A 27,570-nucleotide genomic window follows, 5' to 3' on the forward strand; every position below is an offset into this window, starting at 1 on the left:
CCTACAGAGGGAGCCTGGACAGCAGCAAGGAACGGTTCAACTACAGGCTGAGCGGGTGCCGAATGACTGTGGAGTGTGTGTTTGGCCGTTAAAGGGCCGCTGGCGATCTCTGTATGGGAAGCTGAACTTGGCCGAAAACAGCATCCCCACAGTTATATCCGCGTGCTGTGCCCTCCATAATATTTGTGAAGGGAAGGGTGAAAGCTTCACTCAGACATGGACCTCCGAGGTTCAACATCTGGAGGCTGAATTTGCACAGCCAGAGAGCAGGGCTATTACAGGGGCCCAGCGCGGGGCTGCAAGGATTAGGGATGCCTTGAGGGAGCAATTTGAGCCTGAAAACCAGCAGTGATATCTGGTGCCCTGCACGGAAGTGAAGTGCAGTAGTTCCAATCTTTAGGAATCAGTGTCTGCTTAGCAGACAAGCAGACTTGCAGTGCCTGTTTATTTCCTGGGCTAAGGAGTCTTTTACTTCATGCAATAATAAAGAATGTTTTCAAAGCCAAAGAATCCATTTATTGAAAAGAAAAAAAAATTATTGAAAAGACACAAGGGGGTGGAGTGGGGAACACTACAATCACATATTCGCGTATGTCCTGTCTCTTGTGCTGTGCAGTGAGTGCTGCACTTCAGGACAGCTATACTGCATGGTGATGGGGGTTGAGTGCAGAGGGTAAGGGTCATGGTTTTCAGGGCTGGGTGGTGAAGATACTGGTGTTGGAGGCAGCGGGTGGTGTGAAGAACATGGAAGTTGGGGAAAGTGGGTTGGAGGTGACAATGGGGCACAACAGAAAGAGTTTTGAGACAAAGGCTGTAGGGGGGGTGGCGTTTGCGTTTGCAGTACTGCTGCTCTTTCTGCACGGCTACCAGCTCCTGGATAGCGTCTGCTTGGTGCTCCAGGATGCTTATGAGCCTATCAGTGCTTTGCTGCTGGTGCGCGGTGCTTTGCCGCCGGTGCGCTGCGTTTTCCTGGCGGATCCTGCTTTCTCTCTCCCTCCAGTCCTGTGCTTTCTCATTCTCTTTAATAGATTGCCGCATCACTTCTTGCAGCATGTCTTCTTTGCTTTTTCGCAGTCTCTTCCTGAGTCTTTGAAGTCTCTGAGCAGGCGATAAGAAGGACGGCTGAGGTCTCAAGGTTGATGCAGCTGTATAGGCAAAATGCAACATTTAACAGAGGCAGCATTGTTTATACCAGACAGAGTAATGATTTCCCCTGCACTTAAGGAGTAGAAAACACACAGGGTCTACACAATAGCATAATTTTCCCGTCCAAAACAGAGCACACATATCCCACGGGAGCCTCAAAATGGTGAGTAAGGGGGACTGATTGTTTCAGGGCTGCACTGTCCTCTGGGTTTCTGTGCCTTGGGGAGAGTCAACAGCTTCAGGGGGCACCTACACTGAACACTGTCCCAACATTTTCCACAGGAATTCATCCTGGACGATATCTCGCTGCTGAGGGTGACCTGGAAAGCAAGGGAGGGTCTTCTACTGCAATGTGGCTTCCGCCCTGGCCCATATGCAGCTTGCCTGTGTGCAGCAATGGTCCCCCCGCCCCTCGCGGCACAGTGGCGCGGACACGTTAGCCTGGCTGGGACAAGGACCATGGTGGCTCTCCGAATAAACCTGCGCAAGCGCATTGCACACGTTCTGGATGAGACATTCGAAGAGATTACCGAGGCCGATTACCGCGATGTGATAAACCACATCAATGCACTATTCCACATCTAGGCATGCATGCCTAACCCTCCTCTCCCAAAGAGCCCGCACGGAAAAAATTCCTTCCAGAAAAAAAAAACCGCTTACCGGGAACCTGCTCTTCTGTTTGTCCTCCACCAAGTACCGGCTGCTGCAACTGGTTACCTTTCTGCTGGCTCGAGAAGAGCTCCTGGCTGCATGGCTCCAGGGATTCCGGGGTGTCTCCATCCGGCCCACCACCATTACTCCCGTTTGCATCGCGGGTTTTGCGGTAGGCACTCCGCAGCTCCTTCACTTTAATCCTGCACTGCAGGGCGTCCCGGTCATGGCCCCTTTCCATCATGTCCTTTGATACCTTCCCGAAGGTATCGTAATTCCTACGGCTGGAGCGCAGCTGGGACTGTACAGCTTCCTCCCCCCAAACACTGATGAGGTCCAGCAACTCGCCATTTCTCCATGCTGGGGCTCGCTTGGCGCGTCGAGGCATGGTCACCTGGAAAGATTTGCTGATAGCACTCTACACCATGTTGGGCTGAGCAAACAGGAAGGGGATTTTTAAAATTCCCGGGGAATGTAGAGTCGGTCACATGGTTGGTTACCTGAGGTCAGGGCAGTAGAGTTTGAACTGATGACCAGAGTGGCTAGAACAGGCATTGTGGGATACTGCCGAATAATTCTGGAGGCCATTCACAGTGCATTGGGCGGCCACACTGGCGCCGCAGCGCTGCAGCGGCAGCGCAATACTTGCTGTTCCTCTCGGAGAGGTGGAGTACATGCAGCGCTGCAACCACAGAGATACAGCACTGCAAATGCCTTGCCAGTGTGGACGGGGAGTGAGTTACAGTGCTGGGGGAGCCTTTACAGCGCTGTAACTCGCAAGTGTAGCCAAGGCCTTAGGGTGAGAAACATTACATTCACATTGAATTCCACAGTGAGGACAAAACCTGGGGAAGATCAGTGAGAGACGGCATCAGGGTCAAGCAGCACAGAGTGCCAGATTAGCGGGGAGTGGGAGGTTGATATGTTAATGCAGGCATTCTCTGCTTAAAATCTAATAAAATCATAGTTTACAGTGGTCTGGCTGTCTATTCCAAAGAAAATAAGAATGCTAAAAATAAATAGTAGTCCCCAGTGCTTATGACTGGACTTTTACTCAGACCACACACTTTTTAAAAATATGAGCTCACTCTTTCCTCCTTATTATGTTGCAGGCCTCTCCACTTGGTTATATATATATATATATATATTTTTTTCAGTAGTGGTTCATAAAGTCAGGTACAACTGGAGAATAGCATGTATTTATTATGTGAGAATTACACATAGAATTATTCTTAAATCAAAACAGAACTGTATTAAGTTTTATAATTACAGCATCTTCTGCTTGTGGAATACTCAGGGCCTACAGGTCTAGGGCTTTTGCTTTGCTACCTATATGAAAGTTTTCTATTTTATGAAAACACGGTGTTACTATCACAGTTCTTCTCCGCCTTTTACATTTATTACACTGGCTGCCCTTCAGGTTTCTTCTGACTGCATTCAAAACATCACCCTTCCACTGCCATTCTCCCCAGTTTCCCACATATTAACCTATTTTAATTGAAGGTACGTGCCTCTCAGACCCAATGTTGCGCTTGCCTATTCAAATACAGAATAATGGGTTTTGAATTTCTGAGTGTGGTATTGTTTTCAAAGTTATCACTATTAATGTAGCTAACATAGTGGATTACTAGAAGGCACTCAGATACTACAGTAATGAATGTGGTAGAAAAGCCTGTGTGGAATAGAAGAATGTTGATATTTTATTTTCTAGTCTTTCAAAGCCAGTAAAAGCTAATTAACTAAACATTAGAAAGCTCCATATTCCGCATGAGTAAATGGGTTCTATTATCCATCATGTTGGTAAACATACTATATAAGTACTCATCTTCTAGGAATTTCAGCCTAAGTAATCTGTGGTTCCATGGCGTTGAACATTCAAGGAAATTTTGCTTCACTTGCCATATACACTTCACCTTCTATTGCAGGGATCGGCAACCTTTGGCACGCGGACCATCAGGGAAATCCGCTGGTGGGCCGGGACGGTTTGTTTACCTGCAGTGTCCGCAGGTTCAGCTGATTGCAGCTCCCACTGGCTGCGGTTCGCCGTTCCATGACAATGGGAGCTGCAGCAAGCGGCGTGGGCCGAGGGATGTGCTGGCCGCCGCTTCCTGCAGACCCCATTGGCCTGGAACGGCGAACCACAGCCAGTGGGAGCTCTGATCAGCCACACCTGTGGACACTGCAGGTAAACAAACCGTCCCGGCCCGCCAGCGGATTTCCCTGATGGGCCGCGTGCCAAAGGTTGCCAATCTCTGTTCTATTGCTCGCTACTTAGCCGTGAAATAATAATAATAGAACTTGTATCTTTAAAGGGGCATTTAAAACATTAAATAATTATAGGCCTCATTCTGCTCCCATTTACATTCATGAGAATTTTACCATTGATTTCAATGGGAGCGGGATCAAGCCCCATTTTGGCACCGTAGGAAAACCTTTCTTGATACACTCTCGGTGAAATCTTGGCCCCATTGACATCTATGGGGCCAAAATTTTTCTCTCTCTATTTTGTGAATTTAATTCAGTGCAGAACTGATCAATAGTCAATGGCATATAAGGTAAAAACAGATAGTACGTTCTCTGTATGACAACAGCGTACATTCTGTGTATGTGGTCTTGTGGCTATCTATACTCAGCTGTTTTAAAAGGACTAGCCACTGACTGACAATTGGGTTGGATCCATGAGTCAAGCACTGATGAATTTAGATGGCATGGGTACAAACATTACAAGCCACTTCCCAGCCAGGAAGCCCCTCCTGATGGTTCTTGCTATCACATTTTTTCCTGTATTATTTTTAAATTTTTCTTAGTATCTAAGATCACTTTTTTTCTTCTGTTACTCTTAATTTACTACTCCACCTTTGTGTGAACTCATTGCTGCTGGCCTATACCAGCTACAAATGAAGACACCCCTGTGCAAGCCGTGTTGCACCAGCTGCTCCAGGAGGGGAAGCAGCATTAAGCATACAGTGGCTACTTACTATTGCCTAACCAGCCCCATGAACTCAGTAGCCTGCACTGGGATACCAGAGGGGTTGTTCTGTGCTCTTATGTGGTCACACAACCCAAGTCAGAATCTAGATCAGAGTGACTAGTTAGCAAACAATGCACAGGCTAAAATTTGTTTGCACAAATTTTTTGTCACACAATTTTTTTGATAACGAGCAAACAGTTAAAAGAAACAAACAGTTCTTCCCTAACTTTCAAACAAAGAAAGGGCTACACTCCTCGGATAAATTATTTGCAAAGGACATTTTAATCAGCTAAAGTCAGTTCTTTGTTGGGAATGGAAGATGTACAGCAAAAAGGAATCTTGAGAGCGGTCACTCCGATTTCTGAGGCACTGATGCCCCAGCTTGGGATTCGAGGCATAAAACTACAGTCCTAACCCCTTGTGGCCATTTAAAATCCCATGGCATGCTTCGTAAGAATAGCAGGATTTCCAACCCTACCTGTTTGAAAATTGAGTCAGGCCTTCCAAAATCACACAATTGGCTTAAAAATCCCAAGATTTTTAAAAAATAAGACTTTGCATCTTTTTATTTGCTTTCTGTTGTCTGAGCCTTTAGGTTTTGTGTTTTGAAGCTTCTCTTTGCAACCATGAGGGCGAGATACTTATTTCCTTTAAAGGCTGAGATTCTCAAGTAATCATATGACTCCAGAAGCAGAGGCTTTAAGAAGAACACCAAGTATTATGAGACTCATGATAAAATTGTGATAGTTGGCAATGTTGAAATAGGGTTGTTAATCCCTGTGTCCTACCAAATTCCAACTTGAATATCTAGATTCTGCCTCCTTAGACTCTTCTTGCAGTTTAATTGCATGTGATCTTAGCCTTCATGTCCTGTTCTAAATTGTTCTGTGGGGTCCCTGTGAGCTGTTAAACAGCTGCTGGACTAAAGTAATGGGTAAGTTAGTTCCCTGGTAAAGCTGACTGAGATAAAAGATGCTTTGAAAGCATGCCATAGTTCTGAGTCAGCATTATCTAATGATTAGAACAGAGGACTAGATGTTACAAGGCTTCTATTGCTGACTCAGTCACTAGCTCACTATGTGGCTTTAGGAAACTCAGTTAATTTTGGTACATTTGTCTAATAAATATAGTACTTATCTTTTTTGCAAAGTTGCCTGCGACCATTAGATGAAGGTTATCATACTTCATAGCTGCAAAGTCTTAATGTGATCTTCTGTGTGTCCAATGTGAAAAGTCGTCACACCTCTGATATTAGTTCTCTTTAAGTATTTACATAGTGGTGTTCCCCTTGAGACTCATGTCTTTAGACTAAATACATCTACTTGAATGATTTTGTTTTCATTTTCAAGTTCCTGTATCACTTTGGTTGCCTTTCCCTGTGTCGAGACTAAAGTATGGGCAGTCTGGCTTAATGGTTAGAGTCAAAGTGAATCAGGACCAGGAACCAGAGCTGAGGGTCAGAGCTGTAGTCCAGAACCCAGGGGTAGAGCCAGAGTCAGGGGACAGAGGCAGAGTCAGGAGCCAGGCACCAGAGTCAGGACTAAGGAACTGTTGGCCTGGTGTCTTAGTTAGCCATTCCCAGGCTCAACTGCAGGTCCTCATTCCTAATACCTTGAAGTTTCATTTTTATTTTATTTATACACATCTTCCTTTTAAAAAGTGTGGAGGCCTGATTTGTGTAAAGTGTCCAAGGTATAGTCTCACCAACGCATTAAAAAGTTCTAATAAAGGGGTTCTCAAACTTTTGTCTTGATGACTCCTTTCACACAGCAAGCATCTGAGTGCAACCTCCCCCCCCCCCTTATAAATTAAAAAACACAATTTTTTTATATTAAACACTATTATAAATGCTGGAGCAGGGTTTGGGGTGGAGGCTGACATCATAACCTCACAACCCCCAGATTGAGAATCCCTGTTGTAATATAACCCCTCCTTTCTCTCTCTTATTTAATACAGAACTTAACTGGCCTCTCTTTTTCTCTTTTAAACATGGCATCCAGCTCGTGTCCAGGTCAGAATTTCCCTTCAGTGGGAGTTTGAAACTAAGGAATGGAAAAATTTCCCAATGCTTTGGAGGAGGCAAAGGATGAGCAGAGAACACAGCTTTCACTTCTTTTTTCCCCCTCCCCTCAGGCCTCCATCTCAGAACATTAGTTCTGCAGAGTGGAAAGGGAATGAGGCTGAGTTGGCTCTTTCCCCTCTCGGGCTGGCTAGAAAACCAGAATTCCATTTTGTAAAAAATATTGAGGTTTTGACATTTGTTTACATTCCACATCAGAACAAAAACAAGACCTTTGAAATGTTCAGAAAAAGAGGGAGACCCAGCCCTGAATACTCATTAGCTCTTTGGCTAGGACAGACAGCTGGAGTGTGGGAGAACCGGGTTCTCTGATTTGGAGTAGGGACTTGAATCTGGGTTCTCACTTCCCTAACCAGCAGCCTATTCGCTATTCTGGCATTCTCTGTGCCTCAGATTCCTGACCAGCTCTAATCCCTCTCCTTTGATTAAATGTGGGGCATTTCAGTGGGTTATCCACTTATTTAAAGCTCCACACTGAAAAATTGTAGGCATGATCTAGCCTCAATTTTGCAATTTAAAAATGTATGTCTGCTAAAAAGTGAATACAGGTAGTTCTCAGCCTTAATGAGAGCCAAATGGAAAGAGCCTGACCTGAAAACAGACAGACAGATTCTGCACAATGAGCAGTGCTACTCTCTAACTGTTTGTCCCATGACTGACTCCCTGGAACCTAGAATCTGATTTAAGGCCTTAGGGCATTCCCATAAGATGAAGAGTATTAATAGTTTAAAATGTGGCCATATAGACAAAGATGGGGCTGAGGGTGTGGGTGTGGGAATCTGGGGTAATTTGACACATGATTGGCCATATCCTAGAAATCGTTTATTTGCCTTGGGGATTTTTACCTTTAAGTTGCATGCTGGTCAGTTTCAAGCACTTCTTCACAGCTATGAGGACTAAGCACTTACACTCCTTTTTAATGAATATAGGGATTCTTATGTATTCACATGATTCCAGGAGCTGAGGATTTAAGTAATACTTCAAATATCGCAAGATCTGGCAGCACTGAGAAGGTGAGAAAAGACTGGTATGTTGACATAGAAATTGCTTCAGATGAAATCTTATTTAAGATCAATGACAAAATTGAACACTGGCATGTCCCTCCTTAAGAACTATCTTGTGGTGTGATGACTCCATAAAACTTCATTCATTCACTCTGCAGTGTGGGTAACTTATGTTTATAAACCCCTTCTTTGTTCAGCCATGCTGTGTGCTAGCCCTGAGAAATCAGAATATAAACCTGCTCCCACAACAAGGGAGGGGTCTGGACAGTGTGTGTGGAGGGGGGGAGCTCAAGGAGGACTCTGGGTAGTGGGAGAGGGGAGAGTCAGGGCAGTCAGGGAAAAGGGGCCCAGTGAAATGCAAAGCTCTCTGGGCAATAGCAGGGAGGAGAGTGAGGGAGCAGGACACAGGGGAGCCAAGGGGCCTGCATTTTTGTGTGCGTACTTTGTATATATTTTCAACCTATAGTTGTCATATCACTCACACACATGCACAAGGTGGGCAGTGGATAAAAAAACAGATGAGAGCAAAACCCCTGATCTACACTTAAAAGTTAGGTCAACATAGCTATGGCACCTACGCATGTGAAAGCTATGCCAACACAACTGCTCCGGTATAGAGGCAGCTAGGTCAATGGAAGAATTCTTCTATCAACTTAGCTACCGCTGCTCTGAGAGTGGATTGTTAATAGTGATGGGAAAAACCCTTTCCATTGCAGTAACAAAGGTCTTCACTTCAACGCTAGAGCTGCAGCTCCCGTAGCATAGACACATGGCCCCAGTATTTATTCTTTTTAAACTTTTACATGATTTTTAGGCCAATCACATGGTTTGGGGGGGGAGGGTTGATTCATGGTGTGTTAACTCTTGTGGCTGGCAATATTGCAATGCAAGACACGAGAAGTCATTCTTCCGCTCTACTCTGCTCTGGTTAGGCCTCAGCTGGAGTATTGTGTCCAGTTCTGGGGGCCGCATTTTAAAAAAGATGTGGAGAAATTGGAAAGGGTCCAAAGAAGAGCAACAAGAATGATTAAAGGTCTTGAGAACATGACCTATGAAGGAAGGCTGAAAGAACTGGGTTTGTTTAGTTTGGAAAAGAGAAGACTGAAAGGGGACATGATAGCAGTTTTCAGGTATCTAAAAGGGTGTCATAAGGAGGAGGGAGAGAACTTGTGCACCTTAGCCTCTAAGGATAGAACCAGAAACAATGGGTTTAAACTGCAGCAAGGGAGGTCTAGGTTGGACATTAGGAAAAAGTTCTTAACTGTCAGGGTGGTTAAACACTGGAACAAATTGCCTAGGGAGGTTGTGGAATCTCCGTCTCTGGAGATATTTAAGAGTAGGTTAGATAAATGTCTATTAGGGATGGTCTAGGCAGTATTTGCTCTTGCCATGCGGGCAGGGGACTGGACTCGATGACCTCTCGAGGTCCCTTCCAGTCCTATAATCTATGAATCTATGAATAAGCTTAAGCTGTTGAGTCACCAACAATGACACTTTAAAATAAGGCTGAACTCTTGTTTATATCAGCATGGTTATTTAAATAAATATCCATGATTTTTGACACTTGGGGATACTCATATGACTGAGTGAGAGGATATATTAACAGTTGAAAAATCTTCAAATGAAACATCCAAGTTAAACTCTCGCCTGTGTGAGAGCAGGAGTTGAGTGGCAACACAGCAGCAACACAGAGGGGTAAAATCAGTGAGTTCTCAATGAGAGTTTTAAAGCCCCGATCCTGTGGGATGCTGATCACCCTCTTCATTTATTTAAGGACAAGCTGTTCAAAACTGGCCACTGATTTTGTGGGTGCTTGACAAAAGACACTAAAACAGTCTCAAATTAAGTCATACAAAATCTGTAACCACTTTACAGTGCTCAGATTGAGTCTCATGATTTTGGTGGGGGTTTTTTTATCAAGCTCCAGCTCTTGGAGTCATGAGACTTTTTTAGCTTTCTTTTTTTCTTTTTAATTTCTTTATTTCTTTTAAATAGAAGTAAGTTTCTAACCCTCGTGTTTGTGGAAAAAAAGCTCATAACAAGAACCCAAAAGGCTCAAAACCAGAAAGCCAATAAAAAGACACCAATTTGAAAAAACAGCCCCTCATGCTGTTTTAGCCAGTTTCATGATTTGGGGGGGCCTAGCTCATGATTTTTGAATGCTTGAGGTTAGCAATTCTGCTCCTGAAAAGTGTAACCAATGTCTTTGGAAAAAGAGGCTGCTCAACTCTTCTCACAATCAGGCTCCCCATCCTTAACTGCCATACACTTGTTTTCCCTAGAGGTGTGTGTTACGGCTGGTGTCAGCTTTAGATTTTTCTCGGCTTGTGTTCAACTTTGTGAGGGAAAGGCAGTTCTTGGTTCTATTCCATACCTAGTACAGAACTTACTTTTTGTCACTCTTCACCAAACACACACAATGCAAAGCCTGGAGGAAAGACTGATGCATGGCACCAAGGCTTAGACTGACCTGCCTAGCAGCAGCTCAGCAAGTCAGTACGTCTTATTTTTGCGGTTTCTATGTGCTCCAGGCTGTCAGCTCGCATTAAAAAAAATAAAAGGTGAGGCCCAATTTTTCAAAAGAGCTCAAGGCTGGATTTGTAAATTCTCAGCAACCACAATTGGAGCCAGATTTTCAGAAAAGCTCCACTCTAATTTAGGAACTGAAGTGAAATCCTGACCATTTTGAAGTTAATAGGAGTTTTGCCATTGACTTCTATGGGTCCAGGTTTTCATTCATCTCAGGTTTTTCAGAAATGCTTTCCACCCAGCAGCTCCTATTGTGACACTGACTAGATTTTTCTGAGAAACTCAGTAGCTAATGTGCTGAGCTCTTTTGAGAATCTGGCCCCAGTTGTGAGTGCTGAGTCCTTTTGAAAATCTGGCCCTAAATCTCTAGCCTTTATGGTTGTGAAGAAAAATGTGTAAATAGTGTCAATGAAGTGGTGATGGCCGCAGAGTCTGAAACAAAAGCTCATTCTTCTCAGTGAAGTGTTAACTCAGAAGCCTAAGGAGAATGATTTCATGTCAACATGGTTAACTATTTCACTGATCAAAGAATATCAGAATGGAGAAGGGTGATCATATCATGAGGATCTGCACAGTCTACTTTGACATCATGTCATGGCACCATAAGTGAATGATGCTTCGGTAACTGCAGCCACTTATGCTTCCCCCTTAATCTGACCTGTTGAATCAACAAGCCAAAGGAGCACCCAAGTCCTGCCCAGGGAGACCTGAAAGCCAGGATGATATCTGAGCCTCCATGAGGGGGAGACAGGCTTGAGAAGCCAAACAGAGCCCATCAGCTCTTTGAACCCTATGGGTGGTGCGCCAAGTCCAAGAAGTACTATGAACATCTGCCTAACCTCTTGGAAACTGATTCTCATTTTGATATCTCATGTGCTGGAGTTTGAAAAAGTGCCACTGTTTTCTCCCTACCCCCAATTCAGCACCTGTGTTGCACTCAAAAGAAGCACAATTTTTTTTTTCATATCCAATACTGGGATTCTCAAGTTCATGCCAAATACAAGTATATTGCTAACCCCAAGTGCCCAAAAATCATGAGACTGGCTTAAAATCATGAGATCTTTAAAAATAATAACTTTTGGAATTTTTCTGTGTCTTCTAGTTTTTGAACCTGTAGAGGGTCACATTTTCAAGATTTTCTCTGCAACCATGTAGGTTAGATGTGTAATGTTAACATAGAAATTAAATCTGAAATTCCCCCCAATCACAGGATTCCAGGAGCTGGGGCTTTCTGGAAAACACTAAATATTGCTAGACTCATGGTAAAACAACAAAAGTTGGCAACACAGGAAAGGCACTGTTTAGCTGGCGTATTTCATAACCTCATTTTTAAAGAAAGTATTACCATCAAAATGTTGTGCAAAAGCCATTCTTAAAAATTCAGATTTACAGCAAGTTTACTAATCTGAACATCTACTTTTACTTGGGTTAGCATAGATGCGCCCATCTCCACACGCACACAAGGCTAGAGTTCATACTGTAACTTTGCAAGGCATGCTATACCACTATGGAACTTTGTTCTGAGAAGACATGCATTAATTAGCACTTGTATAGTGCTTTATATCTTGGACATGTTTCATATTCATCATCCAAAAAACAGCTGTCCAAGACATTTGGGTGATTATTACCACTTCCCAAATGGAGAAAATGAAGCTACAGAGGGGATGAGAGGAAAGATATTATTGTGGTTTAAGGCATAGGTATGGCAATCCATGTAAAGTGGACTTTATTCCTGGGTCTGCAGTGATCTTATTGTGCAATCTTGGGGACACCTTTTAGCTTCTTTACACTTCAATTTCCCCATCTGTACATTTCTGGCTTCTTTCAGTTCAAACTGAAAGTGAAAAGACAGGCAGGCAGTCATATGTGCAAAGAGTAGGAAGAGAAGCCTGAACAGCTTTGTGCTTTTGAGATCCTTAGATGTGGGGTGCTATACTTGATAGTTGCAAAGTCTTGTGTTTATTGCACGTCTGATGTAAATAGTGTTGCCAGATTTTCCAGTTACTTTGGGGTATGCTCATTTATTAGGGTTACTCTTCTTGGGGGTGGGTGTCTGTAATTCTATCAATGTGCTGCTTGTGTCACTTGTGTTTTCATATGGAGCTCTACTTTTCCCTTCTGCAAGTCCCCTCCCAATGGAGCTATCTTGCAGGACCTAGGTTCCCTAGGGCTGGGTTCCTCCAGCCCCAGAATCAGATGAACACGAACACACATACACATAATATATATAATTAAGAGCAAGTCTGAGTGGACCAGGTCAATCAGCACTTTCAAGCTGACCCCTTATATATCCTGGGCTCAATAGGCTGGGCCAAGCAGCACTTCCAAGCTGCCTCCCTTATATGCCACAGGTTCAGCATGTCCGGGCGTCCCTATCCTCACTTTCACGTCACACTTGTTGTGGTAGTAACTCACTTGATGAGCAAACCCCACAGTATTTTTGGGCACTACAGAGATCTTCAGCTTAGGTAAGAGAAGTGTTGCTGCAGAGTGAATGGGGAAGCTAAAACCACAAAAGAGTAAAGCTCAGAGGGGGAAGCAACCAGCTGATCATAAAAGTTATTAATTGAATAATAGTAATAACCACATAAGGAGAGCCTAAACAACCGTAACAGTTACATTATTAAAGGTTACAAAAGTCATATATAGAAAACTGTACTTGCCTGAGGTAGAAAAGAAAACAGAAAGAGAGAGAGAGAGAGAGCTAGAGCTGGGATCTCACCAATCCACGAAGCTTGAACTGGTCGGGGTTCCCAAGTGATGGTGGTAGCTCAGAGTCCTGAGTGCAGGAGACAGGCAGAGCCCCCAGCACGATCAGTCAGGAGAAGATGAAATCCCAGTGGGACTGATCCAGAGTTTGAATCCAGGCATTAGAGCACTTCCTTGAGTGTGGGTAGAGATTTTTGTAGGGAAACAACAATGGTTCAAGGGAGAACACTAGATTTGCTTATGGGTAAACTGATGACTCAAGGGTTTTCTTTAGGCTAGACAATAGAAGCTGATTACTCTTGGCTATGGGTAGTGTTCCTTCCAGGGAGCTCACAATAAAATTAGGCAGCGTCAGTATTTTGGATATCAGTCAAGCAGGGCCAGCTCTAACAATCAAGAGCGCCACCCCGCCATAACACCCCCCCCAAGCGCCACGCTGCGCTGCCAAAACACACACCCCTGGAGCGCTGCGCCGCTGAAACGCCCCCCCCCGAGCGCCGTGCCGCCGAAACACCCTCCCCCCTGAGTGCCACACTGCTGAAACACACCCCCTCCGAGCACCACGCCACGCAACCAAAACAAAAACAACCCACCCCCCACCCCCAGCGCCGCCCGGCCGAAACAAAAACAACAACAACAAAACCCCCGAGCGCCGCCCCAACGAAAAAAAAAAAAAAAAAAAAAAAACCCATCCCAAGCACCTCCCGCCACGCCAAGATTCGCCGCCCCTTACAAGGTGCTGCCCCAAGCACATCCTTGGTCAGCTGGTGCCTGGAGCCAGCTCTGCAATCAAGGATTCATTACTAGAATTGATCTGCTAACTGCTGAGCTGGGTGTGTGCAGGTGTAGGTTCATTAACATGTGGAGCCGAGATCCCCCAGGATGCAGTGCTTCCCTGCTCCCAGAGTTCAGTGCTGTTCTTGCCTTGGAATCTCTGCTCTCCATTCTGTATGCTAATGGAGATGCCTCTCTGTCCCATCTTTGGTGCAAATGAGGCTAGGGGAGTTGCATTAATCCTATCACCCTTGTCAGGAGGGGTCTAGGTGAGTCTCCCACCGTCCTTCACTGCTTTTAGCAAGTCTTTTCTCTGATCGGTTTTGGTTCAAGTAGGGGGGGGTCCCTTCATGAGTCAGACAGGCTGGTTACTGTGCCCTGGTTTCCCCAAGAACACAGAGCTGACTGGTATCAATAGTCTTTACTCCTCTAATGTTATTTCTCTTTAGAGATTTTCATAGTTGTGTTCCCCTTGAGCTAAATGCCCTTGAGCTCATGTCTTTGAGCAAAATACATCAACTTAAATTAATTTTTCTTCAGTTTCAAGTGCCTGTATCACTCTGGTTGTCTTTCCCTGAAGTTTGAGTTTTTAATATTTCCCAGTTTAAAAAGTGGAGACCAGATCAGTGTAGAGTGCCCTTCTCACTCTCCCGCCTCAGGGTAGGACCTGAAAAATCCGTGTGAAATTAAATAATGTATTAGAGGTGCTGCTGGTAGTCATTCTAGTTGAGGTTGCCAACCCAGTCCACTATACGACCATATTTTCAGTTGCTCATAAGGTTGAACTTTAACCATTGAAGCTGAACTTTTCCATGTCAGGTGTCTGCCTTAGGCTCAATTATTTTTGGAGCAAAAATGATTAAGCCGTTTTTGAGAACAAATTTCAGAGTAGCAGCCGTGTTAGTCTGTATCCGCAAAATGGCTGAGCCATTACAAACATTGAATCTATCTCCCCTTGTAAGTATGCTCACACTTCTTATCAAACTGTCTGTACTGGGCTATGTTGATTATCACTTCAAAAGTTTTTTTTCTCTTAATTAATTGGCCTCTCAGAGTTGGTAAGACAACTCCCACCTGTTTATGCTCTCTGTATGTGTGTATATATATCTCCTCAATATATGTTCCATTCTATATGCATCCGAAGAAGTGGGCTGTAGTCCACGAAAGCTTATGCTCTAATAAATTTGTTAGTCTCTAAGATGCCACAAGTACTCCTGTTCTTCTTTTTGAGAACAAAGTTAGGGGAAAATATGTTTTACCCATGTTAAATATAAATGTGCGTGTATGTGTGTAAAAATAAATAATGACATACTGTTTTTAAAGAGTGCTCTATCAAACAGCCTTTATAAATTGATTTATTTCAAAATATTCCTAAATTGACAAGGTTAAGTGCAGATTTATATAGCACTCTTTAGATCCCCGTGGATGGAAAGCATACAGAACTGCAACTATCAAATACGGGGGTGGGGTGGGGGGGACAACCAAACCAAACCCTCCCACTCCTTATGTGTAATGGAAAGTCAAAGGCAGCACATAAAGTGTAACCTGTGGGTTTACATCCGGGGGGAAGGAAGTGCCTGCCCTTGGTTGATTGTGTAAATAAAGACTGAGAGGATGGAATGAAGGAGCAGCTTCCAGCGATGCCAAAGACCAGACGTTTAATACACACACCAAGCACTGGATCGCATTTCAACTTACTGACTTTGTGGAGTCAAAAGTTCTCCTGCTTTTAAAGTTCCCAGTGTGGCTGCTTTTCTGTCTCCCTCTCTCCCCCTTCTCTCGCTCTTAAAAAATGCATCAGTCTCTTCCCCCAACCCCGGTCTTGTGTGTGTGAGTCTCTCGTGTTTCCACTACTAACGTGCTGCTGCTGCCGTCTCTTTTTTGTAGCGGAAACGAGTGGTGTGGCTGAAATGACGTACAGGACAAGGGTTACTTTGTACGTCTCCTCTCCTGGAGAGACAGACAACGGGACAGTCATTCAGTCCACCCTCCCTTCCTCTCGGAGCATTAGTTAGCTTAGCCTTAGCAAGGAGGAGAGGAGACTGAGCCAGGGAGGGTGAGAGAATCAGGAAAAAAAAGAGCTCTCTCCTCCCAAACACAGGAGGAGGAGGAAGAGAGCCAGAGGCCAAACAAAACAGTGAGAGAGTTGAAGGAAACCTCCTCCCCTTCTGGGAAAAGGAAAGTGAAGAGTGAGTAGGCTTTGAGGATGATAACTTAGTGCAGAGCAGGGAGGGGCAGCCAGTCCTTTCTCTCCCAGGCTCTGCCAGGTGCCCCCATTGCAGAAGTGCTCACGTCTGTCTGGTGTGTTTGGGAAGGGAGACAGGAGAGATGGCACAGGATGCTGAAGAGGGCGAGGATGCGCCCCAGGTGCTGAAGGAAGAGGAGAAGGAGAGGAAGAACAGGAGGCGAAGCAAGAGGAAGAAGGAGAGCAAGACACGGACTGTGCGCTCTAACCTGCTGCTACCTGGGCCTGAGGCGGAGAAGCCCCAAAGGAGCCCCCTGGCCAACAATCGCCTCAAGACCACCAAGTACACGGCTCTGTCCTTCCTGCCCAAGAACCTCTTTGAACAGTTTCACCGCCTGGCCAATGTCTACTTCGTCTTCATTGCGCTGCTCAACTTCGTGCCGGCGGTGAATGCCTTCCAGCCTGTGCTGGCCTTGGCCCCTGTGCTCTTCATCCTGGCTGTCACTGCCATCAAGGACTTGTGGGAGGATTACGGCCGCTACCGCTCTGACAATGAGATTAACCACATGGAGTGTCTGGTCTACTGCAGGTGAGGGAGCATGCTGTGTGCATGGGGTGGAGGGTGGGAGACTGGCAGAGACATGGGGGGAGCATTATGGCAACTGGTTTCAATGGAAAGACTGAGATGGGGGCACATAAGAAGGGCGGGGGCATGTTGAGGGGTTGATATCACCAAACAGGGATTTGTCTCTTCCCCCACGTGCTTGCTGCTATGAAATGTGGGAGAGGGTCTAGAGGGATTGTATTTTTGACCATGTTTGTACAGCGCCTAGCACAATGGGGTCCCTCCCAGCCCATAATTAGGGCTCCTAGGTGCTACAGTATTATAATGAGAGTTGGGGAGTGAGCAGGTGACATGCTCTGAAGTGTTTCCATTTACAACACTAAACTCAGCTTAATGAAAACACGCTGTTATTCACATCTTTGGTATTTATCCCATGAACCCAGTTTGCTGTCCTCTTATCCAGAAGTTTTGACATTCCCAAAGCATTTGAGATAAGCTGTGCTTGCAAACAGAAAAATTCTAATTCATTCGGATGACTGGGAATCCCACAGTGAATTACGGACTTGTGAGAGTTAGTGAGTAAGCAAAGTTTTTTGTTTTTGTTTTTTAAAAAAAAGGCTTGTGCAGCATCACAAAATGAACTTCATTCATTTACCGGACAAGTATTATTTGATTTGTAAGCATTTGTAAGAATACTTCATCATGTAAGTGGTCAATTCTACTTCAGTATACTTGCTAACAGGGATTTAGTTTTAGTAACATGAAACCACACTCAAGCAATGTGCTATTAAATCTTTGCTGAGCAGAGGGTAGAGGCCTCAGGTTTCTCTGTTTGAATTATGGGGGGTGTGGGTTAGTGAAGTGTGAATTGGTGGGGTTCTGCTGTGTTTGCTTTTCTAAAGAATGTGAGGTGGGGGCATCATTCAACATTTGCTTTTCAAAAGCCCATCATTTATCATCAGAAGTGTCATCATGCACTGTGAATTTTCTACCTCCTGGTGCTGAGAGAGGAGTTTTCGTCCATTTGTTTTTTATCTCTTTGAAATGAATTTTTACGTGTGATCAGAGCTACACTGATTTACACCAACTGAGGATCTAGCCCTTAGAGTTTTTAGCAGTTCCTTTTTAAAGCATCATTGGTTAATTACCCAATCGTAGCTGAGGCTGAGATTTTTTGGGAAGCCAGGGCGGTGGTCTTATGCACCAGTTTCCAAGAGAGCTGGTTTTGCTGATCCTTCTGCTGCTATTACAGTACAGGTAGTAAAGCGAGGCAGGAATGTGAAACATGTGTTAAGAAGTTTATGTTGTCTCTTCCTGGTTGGGGGATGAGGGGGTCCTGACTGAGACAGGCATTCCAGCAGACAGCAGCAACTCTCTCATTACAAGTCAGAACAGACTAAGTCAGAAATACTTGCAGTAGGCTTTATTTTTAGTCTTCATCAAATTCTGTCTTTCATTTCCCAGTCTCATATCACATCAAGAAATCTCAACCTAATTTTTTCCCCCTCCTATAGTTATGCTTGTGTGGGAAAGATAGTAAAAGGGTTTTATTTCAGTTGGCTAAAACTGTAATACCTAAACCAAGGCAAAGCACATGCAAACAAGTAACACTTGTTTAGGACCACATTCTGACACCCCAACTCATGTGGAACAGATTTAAAATTTTTATTAAAGCTAATGTTAAAAAAATTATATAATACATAGGTTGAGAAAAGAGTGTCTGTACAGCTGGGTATAGTGCTTAGATTATCCACAAATACTAAGTTTGTTTTTAAGGTCATATGATACATAGAGTACATAATCAGCAATATCCCAATTTAAGGTGAATAGATTTAACAATACAGTTTAGATCAGGGATCAGCAACCTTTGGCCAGCGGCCCGCCAGGATAAGCCCCCTGGCGGGCCGGGCTGGTTTGTTTAGCTGCCGCGTCCGCAGGTTCGGCCGATCACGGCTCCCACTGGCCGCAGTTCACCATTCCAGGCCAATGGGGGTTGCGAGAAGCCACGGCCAGCACATCCCTCGGCCCGTGCCACTTCCCGCAGCCCCTCTTGGCCTGGGATGGCAAACCACGGACAGTGGGAGCCACGATTGGCCGAACCTGTGAACGCAGCAGGTTAACAAACTGGCCCAGTCCACCAGGGGGCTTACCCTGGTGGGCCGCAGGCCAAAGGTTGCCGATCTCTAGTTTAGATATTAGAATCCGAATACTCGGATACATCACACATGAAAAGGTGTATAGAGATTTGATTGTGGAAAGCAAAATATAACAATGAGTGGAGATTGTCCCTCAGTAATTGAGAATTAGGTATGTTGTCCATTTAGAAAATACAATCCATGAGGAAAGTATTTAAGTTATTTTCCTGTACCTTATTCTGAGCAGTTCCAAAATCTATCTGCTAGTAAATAGGAATAAAATAGAAACATGTAATCTAGACCCCAAAGTTAAAAATTAAAAAACTACATGTTGTAGAAGCCATTCAAAAGCCTTAATAATAATTCTGGGCTGGCTTTCCCCACCAAAACTTTTCTTTTTGAACTGCAACTAAATGGTTAAAAGTGACCATTAGAAAATGTGTACTTTCACTGTCACGTTCAGATTGATATTGAAGCTCGTTGAGATTCACAGCTAAGCGTTTAATGTGTTGTACTTTGTTCTAGTTTGTTATGCTTAGCATTTATGTTGTGATTAAACTCAAAATTAGCGTCCTAGTATTTTGTGGACTACATTACTTTAGAGTTACTGTTTTATTGTTTAGTGGGGAATAACTTGAGTACCCTTCTGATTTTGAATCAATCTATTCTCAGTAGTGTAGTAAACTTGAAAGCATAAAACTGTAGGTCCAGCTACTCAAATAAAAAAATTTCTGAATTGGGATGGAAGTTGAATGCTGCTTAGTTAGAATTGCATCCAGGAGCAAAGCCCAAGTGGGCTCTTTCCCTTGAAGGCCAGGACTTCACACTTTTGGAGAAGAAAAGTGGCTGTGCTGGGAAGGGGCAGTTTTCAGCTGTGTGATCTACTCCTAACTGGGTGGATAGTTGTGTGGAATTTAATGCTGTTCTCAACACCCTCCCTATTTTAGCATATGCATTGGGCCTAAGTAATTTAAATGTATGGTAATGTCTGTACTCCCAAAAAGATCCTAAAGTGCTTCACAGACTACTGCATCTATGTACCATACTCAGGGCCGCCAAGAGTGGGTTCGGACCCGGGTGAAAAAAATTTTTCGGGCCCCCCCAGCAAGGGCGGACCGGCTAACCAGGTCTGATGGGGTGTGGGGGGGAAGCCGGGCCTGGAATTTTTTCAGGCCCCCCAGCAAGGGCGGACCAGCTAAACAGGGCCAACCAGAGAGGGGGGGAAGCGGAGCCCCGGGCCCCCTTCCCAACCGCCAGGCCCAGTAATTTGTACCGGCTTTCCCCCTGCCCCTGACCATACTGTCGAAATGGAGCCACCTTTGGGGGAGACAGCAGCAGACAACTAGCTCCCAAAATATTCAAAAGCCAGAGGCCGGGATTTTCCCCCCAGGAGTTGTAAGGAAAACCATTTATTTTCTGCTAAGTACCATAGGCCCCTTAATGTCTATGCAGAACAGACTGGCCCTTGCTTTCTAAGGTGTTTAACATTTCTTTTCAGATGAAGATGGAAGTCAGTTCTTACATTACCTAGACTCGTTCATCTATGGTCACTGTGTTGCTTTACTCATGGCTACAGTATCGATTCCTTATTTGAGCATAAATTGCAAAACTGAAATTTAATGATAGGCAGGATATTGACAAAAGTAGTAACCTCAGTAAGAGGCTTTCAGTAATAAATATACAAATAGACCTTTCCTGTATCTGTACATCACAGAATAGGATAGGAAGGGTTGATATTACACCAATAAGCAAGATGCGAAAAAAGTTGTGGTAGGGGCTATACCTTTCTCCTCCTACCTCCCCACAACAATGGGAACTCTGATGACCACTCCTTATAAAGTTATTATTGCAGTGTGAATTCAGACATCAGTCGAATGACGTTTGGCAATGCCCTATAGCAATAGAAAAAAATGCAGATTGCACACTGAAACGTTTTCTCAGACTGATTCCAAGATACACACATTGCTGCTGTTTTTAAATATTTGGCAACACCAAGTGTGGGCTGGGAGTGCATTTCTTAAAAGCTCTTCTAGGCAGAGGTCTTGTTTTCAGTATATTCTTGCAAAGCACGATATGCATTCACATGCTGTATAAATAGAAAATTAATATGAATAACATTGGCACTCATCCTATATGGCAGTGTTTCCCAAACTTGGGATGCTGCTTGTGTAAGGAAAGCCCCTGGCGGGCCGGGCCGGTTTGTTTACCTGCCCCATCCGCAGGTTCGGCCGATTGCAGCTCCCACTGGCTGCATTTCGCTGCTCCAGGCCAATGGGAGCTGTAATCGGCCGGTCCTGCGGACGGCAGGTAAACAAACCGGCCTGGCCCGCCAGGGGCTTTCCCTACACAAGCAGCGTCCCAAGTTTGGGAAACACTGCTGTATGGAATTATATTTTGTAAGTGATTTCATGCAATGTTGCTGACACACTGTCAGTTAACATTTTTCAGGGAGTATTATTTTCAAAATGAAAGGCTTCAGTTTTAGTGCCTACTCTAATGTCTTTAAGGTCCAGAAAAAGTATTGCTGCAGTGTGTAAGCTTCTCTGTTTACAGATCAGAAGGCCATACTGTTTCTTTTGTGGACGTGGAAACTTAGATTTATCAAATCAAAACTTCTGACCTGATTGTTTTTTTCAGTGGTGTTGCGCTCCTACTGTTCAGCTCCTACTGATTGTAATGGGAGCTGCAGGTGCTTATCGCCTTAGAAAATCAAGATTATCCTCCCTCAATAAAACCCAAGGGAAAGAGAAAAGAGAGCATGAGGAACTTGCTTCATGGAATTTCCAAAATATGTTCACCTAATTAACAGGTTTTCAGCCCTCCAGAAGAAACACAGGGTAACTCCCACACACAATCTGAGGAACGGGGCAAAGCAAGTTACATCCCTTGGGATCCTAAGACATCCATGTGGTGGCTGGAATCACTTCTCTGCATCCTTTCCAGAAATAAAGCATTCCTGCATCTGATTCAAAAGGAAACGACTTAGGATTAGTCTGTTTCCTCTGCAGGGAGCTCTTTACACTAGAAATTGAGTGCGGAGAATAAGGGAGTAGGATTGTGTGACTGGGGTCAGTATCCTTTTTCAGCTGGCAAGGGGAACATTCCTCTTAATGTTAGTCTCTTTTTGTCTGTTTTCTATGTTCTGTCCAGACCGACTGTGAATAACTAATAGGGAAGCATAATGGCACCAGTTACTCACTATGTCAACTTGCCAGACACAAGTGTTTTGTGGCAATCATGTGGTCGGGTGGAAACCAAGCCAAGCATCAGGAGAACTGGGTTCTGTTCCCAAGATCTTCCACTGACTTACTGTGTGACTTTGGGCAAATTTCCTCAACTACCTCAGTTTCCCCATTTAAAAAAAATGAATATCTTAGCCGCTTATGATTCATAGGAGAGCCCTTATAGAAATGATCTAGGCATACGTCATAAGGTATCGGGACGTATTTCTGGTCTCTAGGCAGAGATTCAGAGACCCAAGGGAACTGACAGGCAGAGGCCTGGCCAAACAGTGGATTTCAGCTATCTCATATTGCTCCCCGTTGTAACTCCTATTGTAAACTGGCAAAGCTGCTATAAGCCATGCCGTGCACTCCTGTAATTTACCATTGCTGCAGGCTGGAGGAGTTACCTTCTGTAGTGCTCATCATGGCTTAGAACTATTTTGCCTTTCCACACTGGAAGTGGTGCAGCTATGCTGGTGGCCAGCCACCAGTGGTTGTAACTGGGGCAAATCCCAAGTGTCAACAAGTTCTGCTGATGATGTTGGAGTAATGCCTTCAGCCTGTCTCCCCAGCTAGGATGTGGAAGCAAGAGCTAGGCCATCAAACTTTTGTTTTTAAAAACAAGCTCCAGGTGAAGTCTACTTTTAATTGACCTATCTGAGGCTTTTAAAATGGTGGTGTAGTTAAAAAGTGATGAGTACAATAAACACTCAGAGGCAGAATAGGCCTGGCAAAAAACTCTACTGTTCCTGTGTTGGTCTGTGGACAGCACATCATCATTAATGCACAGAGACTCAGGAAAGTAGGCCTAAATCTAGACCATGCCTGAAATGTAAGATCAGAAATCCAAGCTGGCATATCTGCCTGGGTTCTTTTATAAGAATTGCAGTGGGACACTTATTTCCATGTTTGGTGGCAACCAAGCTTAAGAGTTCTTGAGTTTTCAAAGGGAACTGTACACTTAGTCCTGATCTCAAAGGCTTCTGCTGGCCACTCCCTTCATGAAGACTGCATCGTTAGCCCTGTCATCTCACTCATTGGGCACTATGCACTGGTGGACTTACTGTGTCCAAAAAACAGGTTTTGCTTCACAGATCACCCTCAGGCACATGGATAGCTCTAACATCCCAACAGGAGCCATGTATCAGTTCTCCCCTGGGAGGCAGGACCATCAGAACTAAAACCTCTCAGAACTATGGTCCAGATTTGCACCATACTCCAGCAATAAGATCGGGGGGAGCAGGGGGTGTCTCAGATTCATAGTATAGCCGCATCTTCAGAAAGATTGTTGTGTGCCCATCCATAATTGTGTATACCACATTCCGTCCCAATGTTGATCAAATAACATTCCACAGCAGTTGTTTATTTGGAAAAGTAATACGCGGAAAGTACTTAATGTGATCTAGCAAGGAGACACAACACCATGTGACCATGCTCTTTGCAGACTACCAGAAAGAACTCTGTAGACCACTGTTCAGGAAGCTTCTCATTGATACATCATTACTGGCATAGTTAAGACTCTAATCTCAGCTTTCTGTGAGCACAAACACACACCGAATAGTAAAGAAAGCCTCCCTCTTTTACCACCTATCTCCAGCAATAGAAGTTGATTGTGATATCTTTATTGTCCTTCAAAGGATCTTTCTTCTCATCCCCTATCATCCTTGAGGGTTGGGAAAGTTTTCTGGCTTTCACACAGACAAGTTAAGGTGGCTTAAAAACAAAAACAAACAAAAATCCCCCCAAAAATCTGTCTGAATTGCTTATGAAGCCAATTTTTCACACCGAAATTGGCACTAGAGTTACAAATCCCATTCCTAAGAGTACCGTTATCTCAAGTCCTTTTATAGTTAGGGCTGTTTTTGCATGTGGATCATGGACAGATATAATTAATGTTCATAATAGGGAGTTAGAAAAAGTATAATGCAGAAGCATTTTTAATGAAATATTTGCATATGTGCCTGAAAGGAATAAAACAAACCCAAAATCCAGTTTGAGGAAGGTGACATGAACATTTTAAAACACATTGGGAGAGTTCCTTTGCTGCGTTTCCAAGAGGCACAACGCCTGGGGATTGAGATAGGGACGATGTGCCTGTCAGCCACCTTTGCGCTTTCCTGAATCTGGGCTTTTCTGAGGATCAGTGTCTAGCAAAGATTAGACTCCTTCAGTTTACAGCAGTCTCCTCAGGGCTACCTACAGGTGTGGAGCAGCTCAGAACCACCCTGTTGTACTCTAAATTGTGTCCCCACCCATCTCCTCCCTGGGTTTGTGGGGGTGGGATGGTAGTGTTGACACAGGGGCCAGAGTTGGGGGGGTGGGGAAGGGAGAGTATCCCTCCAACCGTGTCTTTCAATAAATAATGTGATTCTGTTTTTCAAACCAAGAGCTCTAAATTGCACAGAAGACATAACTTTTCAAAAGCTTTCGTCTTACTGTTTCAGGGATCACAGAAATACATGGTGCCCACAGAAATCAACCAACCACCCAACTGAAAATAAATCCGGTCTTGTGGATCATTGCTAGATGTCTTTTTAAGCCACTTGACCTTGCCAGACTACCATATGCCCTCTGCTCTCACTGGTTGTTGCTTTTTCCCCATGTCTAAAGGAAAGCAGATGCAGATCTTTACCTCGTAGACTCATAGATTCATAGACTTTAAGGTCAGAAGGGACCATTATGATCATCTAGTCTGACCTCCTGCACAATGCAGGCCACAGAATCTCACCCACCCACTCCTGTAACAAACCCCTAACCTATGTCTGAGTTATTGAAGTCCTCAAATTGTGGTTTAAAGACCTCAAGGTGCAGAGAATCCTCCAGCAAGTGACCCGTGTCCCACGCTGCAGAGGAAGGTGAAAAACCTCCAGGACCTCTGCCAATCTGCCCTGGAGGAAAATTCCTTCCCAACCCCAAATATGGCGATCAGTTAAACCCTGAGCATGTGGGCAAGACTCACCAGCCAGCAGCCAGGAAAGAATTCTCTGTAGTAACTCAGATCACACCCCCATCTAACATCCCATCACAGACCATTGGACATATTTACCTGCTAATAATCAAAGATCAATTAATTGCCAAAATTAGGCTATCCCATCATACCATCCCCTCCATAAACTTATCAAGCTTAGTCTTGAAGCCAGATATGTCTTTTGCCCCCACTACTCCCCTTGGAAAGCTGTTCCAGAACTTCACTCCTCTAATGGTTAGAAACCTTCGTCTAATACCTAGTGCACCCCCACCCTTAAGAATAATCCTTAAGAACAATCCTGCATAGCAGCGGATTACTTAGTAGTATCTAGAGATGGGAAGGAGTTATGGTCCTCTTGAGTATTTTATTAAAATTCTTTCACTGCCTGGTCATGTTTTCTTCCTGTAATGTGGTGCTACAAATGGGCAGGTCTCTCAGGAACAACAGCCAGCTTTTGCATCATGAAGAGTCATTGCATAAACTCAGACTCTGTTGGAGAGTACAGAGATCATTTGTTTTGTTTTATGTTCTGGTTGCCTAGAAGTAATGGCCCACGTTCAGGAAGAGTTTAAATGCTTGCAGTCTAGACAGTTTTGCTTTTTGGCTGTGATGTGTCCATGCTGCTATTTTAACACTTAGCATGTGAGCATCATTGCAAAATAATTGGTGCTTTTATTTCCCCCCCTTCCCCTTTTTCTAACAACTGGAAAAAGGCCACCTTGGTCCCTAAAGGTACATCTACACTACCCACCGGCTCAGCGGGTAGGAATCGATCTATCAGGTCGATTTATCGCGTGTAGTGTAGATACGATAAATCGATCTCCGATCACTCTCCCGTCGACTGCTGAACTCCAGCTCAGCGAGAGGCGGAAGCAAAGTTGACAGGGGAACGGCGGCCGTCGATCCCGCGCCGCGAGGACGCGAAGTAAGTGATTCTAAGTCGATCTAAGATACGTTGACTTCAACTATGCTATTCTCGTAGCTGAAGTTGCGTATCTTAGATCGACAACCCCCTCCCCCCCCCCAGTGTAGACCAGGCCTTAGACTTGTCTTTTGTCTGATGTCTTAGGCTTTAGTCATTCTGTAGGATAACAATATCTGTGCTGCTGGCCCTCTTATTCTGTTCTCTGGCTGAGAACCTGAGTGGCTTAGGCATGCCTATATTCGCTGTGTGTGTTTGTTTGCCTCTCCTCAAGATGGGCTGTCTTGAATTTCCCCAAAACACTTCAGCCAACATTTTCAAAGTAGGATGACTAAAGTTAGGTTCCTAAATTGAAGTCAATGGGATTTAAGTGTGCACAGCATCGCTGAAAATCGGGCCATCTATTTAGGCTCCTATGGGTGGATTTTGGGGCTTAGCTCCAGGTCTCCTTAAGGCAAAAGGAGTTTAACTAGAAGATGATTAGAAAAAGTAAGAGAAATCAATTCAGATAAAAAATAAATGATATGAAATTAAGTCAGCTAACAGATAATCTTGCAGTTATACTACAGGGATTACAGCGGGTCTTCACTTACGTTTTCATAGATTTCATTGTGATCATCTAGACCAGTGTTTTTCAAACGGTGGGTCGTGACCCAGTACTGGGTCACAGCATGTCAGGCACTGGGTCACCTTGCTCTGATCAGCACCACTGACTGGGACATTAAAAATCCCGTCAGCAGTGCTGCCCAGCTAAGGCAGGCTAGTGCCTACCTTTTCAGACACCATGCTGTACCCCGGAAGCAGCAAGCAGTGGGTCTGGCTTCTAGGCAGGGGTACCACGAGGCTCCATGCACTGCCCCAGCCCCAATCACCGGCTCCACACTCCCATTCGCTGGAAACAGTGGCGTAGCCAGTGTGACATTGTGCAGTCTATAGGGTTTTATAAAAACATGATAATAAGTGAATATAATGTAACTGGGATAGTTTTAGAAAAATATGGTAATAAGTGAATATAACGTAACTGGGATATGCTTCATGCAAAAGGTCTCTTGTAAGGTATCATTACAAAGCTTATAATCTACTGAGTGTGATCATCCGATTTGTATAAATGTACCACTCTTGTATCTAAAACTAGAAATATAAAATATAACTCTCAGGGCCTATTGTAATTATGTAAAGTGTGGGCCATTAATGATGGTTTGGAATCTTGATGACTCCAATTAACAAGGATCATTATCCGCAGATGACTGTGTTTACCTGTGAGTCTTCCTGTCTATTGTGTGCTGGCAAGTGGGCAATGAAGTCTTGCAGTGACATGTGATCATGTCACCTGAACTGGAATCCATCTTTAACCTGGTGTTTTTCCAGTGAGGGGAGGTGGAAACCCAGAGGGACAAAGGGTTCCCGCCTTATGCGGGATATATAGAGGGGTGATAAAGATATATAAAGGGGTGGAAGAGAACAGAGGGGGAGAGGAGCCATCATGAAGAATCCCCTAGCTATCACCTGAGCTGCAACAAGAGCTGTACCAGGGGAAAGAATTGTGCCCAGGCCTGGAAGGTGTCCAGTCTGAGAAAAAGCTTACTGAAGCATCTCTGAGGATGAGATTATCTGTAGTTAGTTTAGATTATCTGTATATAGATTTGCGCATTTTATTTTATTTTGCTTGGTGACTTACTTTGTTCGGTCTGTTACTACTTGGAACCA

General features: G+C 44.3%; 1 protein-coding gene across 3 annotated transcripts in view; it reads left to right on the forward strand.

The window, feature by feature from the left end:
* The first annotated feature begins 15,569 nt into the window (after positions 1–15,569).
* The window catches only part of ATP10A (ATPase phospholipid transporting 10A (putative)), a 157,617-nt gene continuing 145,616 nt past the window's right edge, over positions 15,570–27,570 (forward strand). For 2 of the 3 annotated variants that reach the window (XM_034757919.1, XM_034757920.1), the window contains exon 1: positions 15,575–16,638. In XM_034757919.1, the coding sequence (XP_034613810.1) occupies positions 16,193–16,638 (446 nt within the window). In that variant the 5' untranslated portion in view covers positions 15,575–16,192. Of the gene's footprint in view, positions 16,639–27,570 lie in introns of all 3 variants that reach the window. The other variant, XM_034757922.1, reaches the window with a different exon arrangement.

This window comes from Trachemys scripta, chromosome 1, assembly GCF_013100865.1.
Source record: "Trachemys scripta elegans isolate TJP31775 chromosome 1, CAS_Tse_1.0, whole genome shotgun sequence".
NCBI lineage: Eukaryota > Metazoa > Chordata > Testudines > Emydidae > Trachemys > Trachemys scripta.